Source organism: Conger conger, chromosome 5 (genome assembly GCF_963514075.1).
Source record: "Conger conger chromosome 5, fConCon1.1, whole genome shotgun sequence".
NCBI lineage: Eukaryota > Metazoa > Chordata > Actinopteri > Anguilliformes > Congridae > Conger > Conger conger.
In genome coordinates this window covers 16880753-16888089 of record NC_083764.1, presented here as the reverse complement: position 1 = coordinate 16888089, position 7337 = coordinate 16880753, and the positions used below count along the sequence as shown (strand labels likewise).

The window sequence follows — 7337 nt, the reverse complement described above, 5'->3', positions numbered from 1 at the left end:
TTTATCTGCACCTCAATTCTAAAACAAAATTTGAATAAAATAGCCTTCCAATGAAACTTCTCTTCAGCCACATATAGACAGGCTAAAACAATTGACATTGCTATTACATTGTTTTTTATTTAATTTTCTCAAATGAAAAACATGTATACACATTTAAATGTTGAAAAATGTTTAGCCATTCAAACAGTGTTTCTTCATAGGGTATGCCATGACAGTTTGGATGCAGTGTATCATTTCAAACGGTAAACATGATTGGGAGCCTCAGCCCTGGCCTGGGAAGGCATTAGTGAATACACTTCTTTAAACAATAGCAAGTAATGAATTACCTTATTCATTTTCATCTTGATTGGGTTAATGTAGAGTTTGCCCATTTTTGTGAGTGAATATCAGCACTCCTACTCGGTGCCAACAGTGTCGGGGCAGCAGTGGTACATACAGTAGTGTGCAAAAAATGTGGGCACCCTTGATTTAAAAAAAAAAAAAAAAAAGAAGCATTTTACAATTAAAATGTAAGTGAACATGACCTCTAAATGGTATGTTAAACATTATATAATAAAAAAGGGAAATGGCCCTGTGCAAAAGTTTGGGAGACCTATCAATTCATACTCTAACACTTTGAACAACTATAACCACTTGTAAACACTTTCTCTCGTCAGCTCTCCACAGATGTTCAATAATATTCATGTCTGGGGACTGTGGTGGCCATTCCAAAACCGTCATCTGTCTTTCCTGGAGGTACTTCTGGTTGATTTTCAGGTATTATTGGGATCATTGTCTTGGTGGAATACCCAACCACTCTTCAACTTCAATGGCTGGACTGACCTTTGAATAGCCTCTAGAATTTATTGAATCCATTTTCCTTCTACTCGCACAATATTCACTGTGCCCCAGCTGCCACACAACCTCAAAGCATAATGTATCAACCTCCATGCTTTACAGTTGGCAAGGTGTTCTTTTCTACAAAGGCTTCACCCTTTTTTCTCCAAACATACCATTGGTGGTGGCCAAAAAGTTTCATTTTGGTTTCATCAGTCCAAAGCACATTGTTCCAAAAGGTTTCAGGCTTCTCAATGTTTTCTTTTGCATACTTCAGACACTTAATTTTGTGTTGAGGTCCTTCTTTCTGGCAACTCTGCTATGTAGTTCTTTTTTGTTTGAAGTACAGCCATGGAATTATACTCACCTGACTCATTGAAACCCTAACGAGTAATTCACCTTGGTCTGGGCCTTAGGAATCATCTTTTTAAAAACTAACAAACGCCATTTTTTCACAGGGCCTTTTCCTTTTTTTTATCATTTATAAACTGTAATTTTTACTTTAAAAAGTTCAAAATTTGCCTTCTTGTTTTTCATAATACTTGTAGTTCTTGGAGTTCTGTTTTAATGGAACTTGACACTTGTTTAATTCATTAACCTGAATGTTGTGAGAGAACATAATTACTCCTAATAATGAAATGATGGTTGTTTTTATAAAAAATAGTAATATAATTTCAGTATATTTAGTGTGCAAAGATCTGGAAATAAATATAAATTACAGGCACTAAAGAGTAGAGGACTCTAGTTAAGTTGTGTTAAGAGACAGTTGTTGGATTTTCCTTTGTAGCTTGTGGAAGGTTTTCCATGTCTTTGCCCAGTGGTGCGAGGTCTGGTGGCACTGCTATAGCAGCACTGACTGGTGGGGAGTGACAACGACAGTGGGCCCTCTCCTCGATGGGGACGTAACGCTTGCTGAAGCACTTCCAGCACTGCTTGGACACGATGTAGGCCGTCTCGCAGACGTTCAGCACGATGCACAGGACGGAGGTGCACCCCATGATATAGAGGAAGACCTTCTTCTCCGTGGCTTTGGAGATGTAGCAGTCCACTGTGTTGGGGCAGGGGCTCAGGGAGCACTGCAGGAGCCGGGGGACGTCAAAGCCGCTGTAGAGGAAATAGAAGGCCAGCAGGGACCCCACCTCGAAAGTGGTCTTGAAGGCGAGGCTGAGCAGGTAGGTGCAGAGCAGTCCACCGTCTATCTGGCCCTTGTCCGCGTAGAGCTTCTTCCCATGCCGTTTCTCCCTGTGCTCACGGTAGGCCACGTGTAGTGCCACCAGTAGGGAGGGTGTGGACACAACGATAAGCTGCAGGGCCCACAAACGCACTTGGGAGATGGGGAAGAAGTGGTCAAAGCACACGTTCTCACAGCCTGGCTGCTGGGTGTTGCACACAAAGTCCTTGGACTCGTCCTTCCACACCTGCTCTGCGGCTGCGACGTACACCAGGATGCGAAAGATGAAGACTATGGAGAGCCATATGCGACCAATCACCGTGGAGTACTTGTTAACCCCACTCAAAACGTTCTCCAGAAACCCCCAATTCATGTTTGCAGATACCCTTTGAGGCTGGGAAGGGAACAGAGAATTCAACTTTTTACAAGTTTGTTTAACGCTTTAATCTGAAATCTTCCATCTGAAAATGCCATTTCCTAATGTATGATCAAATGTGTTGTTTGTGCATATGTTGACCTTTACCTTTACAAATCAGTCTGAAACTTATTGACAGGTGTGTGCACATTAACTATTTGGAGGAATTGCTGGAAAGAAATGAAGGATGATGAAAACTGCAACTGGAACTGCAGGACATGCATTATTTTATATATCCGCTGTTTATGTTGCAAGTTTATGTTTACTTCGATAGGTCATTTTCATTGTGTAACAGTGCTCTGAATGAGGATCTTTAACCACTTGAAAAACAGCAAGGCTGCTCCCCCTGCTTTGGCTGGGGGGCTTATTCAACAAATGGTCTTGTGTCATACACATTTTATTTGCTTATCCACACATCACAAAGAGTAGGGAACATGCACAAGTGTCAGGAAACCATGGCTCATGAGCAAGTAGCCTACGCAGCCTGTTTTCTTTTCCCTGCTCTGCGAGTCATAGCCAACCAGTCAGCATATACTGCGGCTGGTGTTTACATAGAATTTGAGGCATGAAATTATTACCTTAACAGAAAAGCAATGTTTTGTTGCAGTTAACTACATTTTGGAATATTGTAATATGATAATCTATCCATTTAAATAAACTTGCTCTAGCCTAGGTTATACGTTTTCAGCACAAAGCCTCTGTGAATGACCTCTAATTTAAAGTGTGTTCATTTGTATTTTATCTGAGTATTATGTAGTCTACTACAAAAAAATATTTCACAACGATTATCCCCGTAACTTTTTTTGAGATCGCTCAGCCATTTAGTTTTGTTCCACACAATCTTGACGTGAAACGTCTTTAAATTAAGGTTAAGTATAGGCCTACTTGCGCTCTGATCATTTCACACAATCGGGGAGAATAAGCAGGAGAATCATTCAAAATAAGTATTCTATCGTGGATTTAACTAGGCTAATTAATTGATGAGCAGTTATTTTCCTCTTTCTATTACGCACTTGTGGAGAGAATAATGTGAGTTTAAAGCGGAGAAAAACGCAGTTTAGAAATACAAATGTCACGATTTACCGTAGAATAGTGGTCGCATTTAGTCTTCTTTTATATTTGATGGGTAAAATCATCGAAGCGATTCTTCACGGGTCTCATCCTTCTCCTCTCGCCCTTTCCGTGTGGTCTTATTTGCCTGTCAAATACACCTGTCGGAGATGCCACACCTATTTGGCCGTCAGGGCGCTGACAAATGGAATACAACCGATTTGCCTAGATGGAACTTTAGCCTGTGTAAAGTTGATTTCATATGGTCGGCTAAACTCCCTCAGCTATTCCAGTTAGTATTTATTCAATCCACAGAAGACTGCCAATCATATGTATGGCAGTTTAAATGAACTGATTAAGGGTATCGCATGGGTAAAATATTTGAGATAGCCTAAATGGATATTTTAACGTGCAGGGTATTATTACGCATTAGTCCTATTTCTTTGTTATTTTGTTATAATAATAGGTCTAATAATAATTATGAAATTGACAATAATAACATTGCAACTGATTACTTGCGGTTTTGTTGGAGAATCGGGTGTGCAATGTGCATGGAGTAAATACGAAAGAAAAACTACGCGTAAACATCTAGTCCACATTAGTATAAAAAAGCAAGTGGTCTCTGGACAGCTATCTTTCACATAAGCTTGGACGTGAATAAAGACGTTTCATGCAGCTTTAATGACTGCACCGGGGGGTGTCACTGATCCACATCATTAATTAATTAAGAGTTGCTTTTCAGCTTAGTTGTCTGTCTCTCAAACTACTGCCATGTTTCAGATTAGATTCACATGTTAGATTAACTTAGATTCATTTTAAGTTCATCCTTTGTCGGTATTCAGCGAAGATAAATAATATGGCTTAATTAACTTTGATTATTGTGCTTTAATTTAATATTGTATTTGTTATGATTTATTTGTTATCGTTTCAAAATAGGGACAGTGAAATGGACTCAAATTCGAAGTGGTTGCAGTGTGATTGTTTCCAAGGCAGTTGTAGTTGCGGTGTTCCATGTTTATTCTCCCATTGTATATACTCCAAACACGAGGTGGCGCTGCAGACTTTTGAGAAGGAATTGGTGTTGATCTAGTCAACTCATTTGATATCGTTTGTTATTCATGGGAACAGGAAAAACAAAGAGGTAAGCGAGGGCAGTACGTCGGTCACTTCTAAAAGTGGCATGCTTTTAAGTACAGTCCGTGGATTGTTGTATGCTATCAGTTATAGTTTCCTATTCAGTTTGATAGCTAATGTAAGAATCTTGCCTTTCGAGTTTGATTTGAAGTTCTCAACAAGCACCATTTTACTGTAAACAATATGGCCGGCATATATGAAACATTTCAGCAATAACGCTAGCTTGCTAAGTGGTCTCAAGTTAAATTAGTGGAATTTTCGTAATGAAGTTGAATAACAAAATATTTTTGTTACAGCTTGCAAATATAACTAAGTGTTCTGTGTTATTTGGCCTGAAACGGGGTTAACCCAATATAGGCCTATTTGGCTTTACGTAGGTCCGGCCTAACGATGTCATCTCAGGACTCTGGAAGTGACAAGGCAGAGGCCCCAAAGGAGAGAAGCTTCAGGACCCCTGGTTTAAGAGGGGCCCAGACCACTACGCTTTTCCGTGCAGTCAACCCCGAGCTATTCATTAAACCTGTAAGAATTATGTCTGCAACCTCGAATGTATGGCCTCAACACGACAGTTGATACATTTTTAATGGGTGTTCAAATGTAATGACATGCATATATTTCATATGGCGGCAGCATACACTGAGGTTGCTATTATTCCCATCTCTCTGCAGAATAAACCAGTGATGGCTTTTGGACTGGTTACAATCTCACTTTGTGTGGCATATCTTGGATACCTTCACGCCGTCAAGGAGAATGATCAGCAGTTGTACGAAGCCGTTGACAGTGAGGGAGAGAGATACATGAGGAGGAAAACATCTAAATGGGACTGATTTTGTTTGACATTTAACAGTTCCTGGCAATCAAATAGAAATTACTTGTCTTCCTTTGCAGAGAAGTGTACAGAATGCCATTGTATTCCTGAAAGGACAAGCTTTCAGGACAAGGGACCTGAGCAGAGTTGTACAATGGAGAAAAAATGAAAACCCAAGACAGTACTGACTTTTGTCAGAAATGACTATTGCCTGAAACCATAGTAGTAGTTTCTTTAGTATGTTTATGTAATGTCTTCATAATGTAAAATTTTTACTGAAGACCCTTTGAATAAGACATGGATGTATTTCCAGCATGTACAATATGTTTCTGTCATAAATTAGATAATTTATTTTATTAAATAAATGTATGGGCTTATTGTTTCTGAGAGATTTTGCTCTAATTCTAATTGGATTGAAAAGTACTCCTTCTACATTTGTGTGTTGGTAGCAGTGCTAGTTGTTAGAAAGATACCCAATTTAGTGGCTGAATGGTAACCTCAAGGAAATTTGCGAGCAAGGTAAGTTTTCAACATGAGGAATGATATGTTCAGTGGATGATGTGCATCGGGGTTACTTTCAGTGGTTTTAAATGGTCAAATGCTGTAACCAGTTGCATACAGGAGGGATGCAGAGGCATAATGCCAAGGGCGTAATAGCTGGTTCAACAGGGAGAGTAAGCAGCAACTTAGGCTATTAATTGTTTCAACAGCTGTGTCCCAGGCTGGCTGTCACATATACCACTTCTAGTGAGGTGCACTGAGCCATTTACCATTTACCAATTAAGTGTGGATGTTAAGGATGTCATAAAAAGCTGTGACCTGAGAAATTGTACTCAAATAATGATTGAATGTTGAAAATGAACATTCTGTATTGTCTGCCTGCTCACCAGTAATTTTGGACAATACATTACAACAAACTCAAATGAACCATAAATTGAAAGCTGCTAATGCAAGACACATACAATTACACATTATCCATCTTGTTTGGTCATGCAGTCCAGTGGATGAAGGAAATCTCGTATACCTGAGTAAGTTATGGAGACTGATGGACTGAACTGTGTGTGGAAATGATAAAAATTCATGACTCAACGTCAATATTGGAGAGAGGTATGTGGTTTAACATGGTCACAAATATCCTGTGATATGAATGCTGCATGAGGAATCCCTGATGAATCCCTGGGGTTTTTTATTTATTTTGTATTATTCTAACTTTTCCTTGGTTAAGGTTTTCTGCTCTTGATAATAGGATGGACCACGATGAGATCCACTGAGAATTCTTTGGTAAATAGAACAGTCCACTTCAGTTAAGAACATGTTAGGCAATGTGATCTGTGGTATGGTTTCCTATGCAACAGAAAATATAGTGGGTATTATAAAGTGTGTTGATAGGGATATACTTTCAAATTAAATTGTCAATGGAAGAACTTGGCACAAGATTTACAAACATTACCAGTAAATTGTGGACTAAAAACAGACACCAATAAACAAACACTCAATACAAACATAAAAATGACAAATGTTAAAGCACAATAGGTAAATATAATATGTTTTTGTACTACAATGACTTCAATTTCTTCAAAAAAAAAGAAGTGAAATAGTAATTTCATACCTCCCATTATAACATGGACATTTCCATTACATGGGTAGTTCCAGCCTTGACCTGCCTACGTCCTTTCATCTGGTAGTACTGGCCAGATTGATCAATTGATCCACCAAAAATGCCATTAGTTAACATACGTGAGCATTTTTCTGAAGTGTTAAAAACTAAAACTAAACATTATGGATGTAGGCCTACATAGCATAGGCTATGACGCATACGTAACTTAGACACATAGCATATGAGTTTTATTTTGACTGGCAGTCTGCAATAGGGGAAATCTTGTAATTTATTGACTCCAATGAATCATAAAAGCACGATAATAACTGAGAATCGTCCCGTTTTC

General features: G+C 38.9%; 2 protein-coding genes across 4 annotated transcripts; one reads left to right on the top strand and one right to left on the bottom strand.

Annotated features, from left to right (window-relative positions):
• Window positions 1-1513: 1513 nt before the first annotated feature.
• Window positions 1514-3603, bottom strand: gjb7 (gap junction protein beta 7). The gene is made up of 2 exons (XM_061241735.1): window positions 3486-3603; window positions 1514-2381 (listed from the first exon to the last, which is right to left on the bottom strand). The coding sequence occupies exon 2, from the start codon at window positions 2358-2360 to the stop codon at window positions 1572-1574; it is 789 nt and encodes a 262-aa protein (XP_061097719.1). The 5' UTR covers window positions 2361-2381; window positions 3486-3603; the 3' UTR covers window positions 1514-1571.
• Window positions 3604-4311: 708 nt separating this feature from the next.
• On the top strand, window positions 4312-5776 carry smim8 (small integral membrane protein 8). 3 transcript variants are annotated; one of them, XM_061243620.1, is made up of 3 exons: window positions 4312-4593; window positions 4964-5108; window positions 5255-5776. In XM_061243620.1, the coding sequence occupies exons 1-3, from the start codon at window positions 4571-4573 to the stop codon at window positions 5411-5413; spliced, it is 327 nt and encodes a 108-aa protein (XP_061099604.1). In that variant the 5' UTR covers window positions 4312-4570; the 3' UTR covers window positions 5414-5776. The 3 variants fall into 3 exon arrangements, with proteins under 3 accessions (XP_061099604.1, XP_061099606.1, XP_061099605.1); XM_061243622.1 differs by having other exon boundaries at window positions 4321-4593; window positions 4944-5108; XM_061243621.1 differs by lacking the exon at window positions 4312-4593 and adding an exon at window positions 4597-4704.
• Window positions 5777-7337: the final 1561 nt, after the last annotated feature.

What these genes read in the sequence shown, in the direction of transcription:
- gjb7 (XM_061241735.1), bottom strand. Translation starts at nt 2,360, where the DNA reads ATGAATTGGGGGTTTCTGGAGAACGTTTTGAGTGGGGTTAACAAGTAC.
- smim8 (XM_061243620.1), top strand. Translation starts at nt 4,571, where the DNA reads ATGGGAACAGGAAAAACAAAGAG. An exon ending in GGAACAGGAAAAACAAAGAG is followed by an intron (nt 4,594 to 4,963) that starts GTAAGCGAGGGC and finishes GGCTTTACGTAG; the next exon opens with GTCCGGCCTAACGATGTCAT. An exon ending in CCGAGCTATTCATTAAACCT is followed by an intron (nt 5,109 to 5,254) that starts GTAAGAATTATG and finishes ATCTCTCTGCAG; the next exon opens with AATAAACCAGTGATGGCTTT.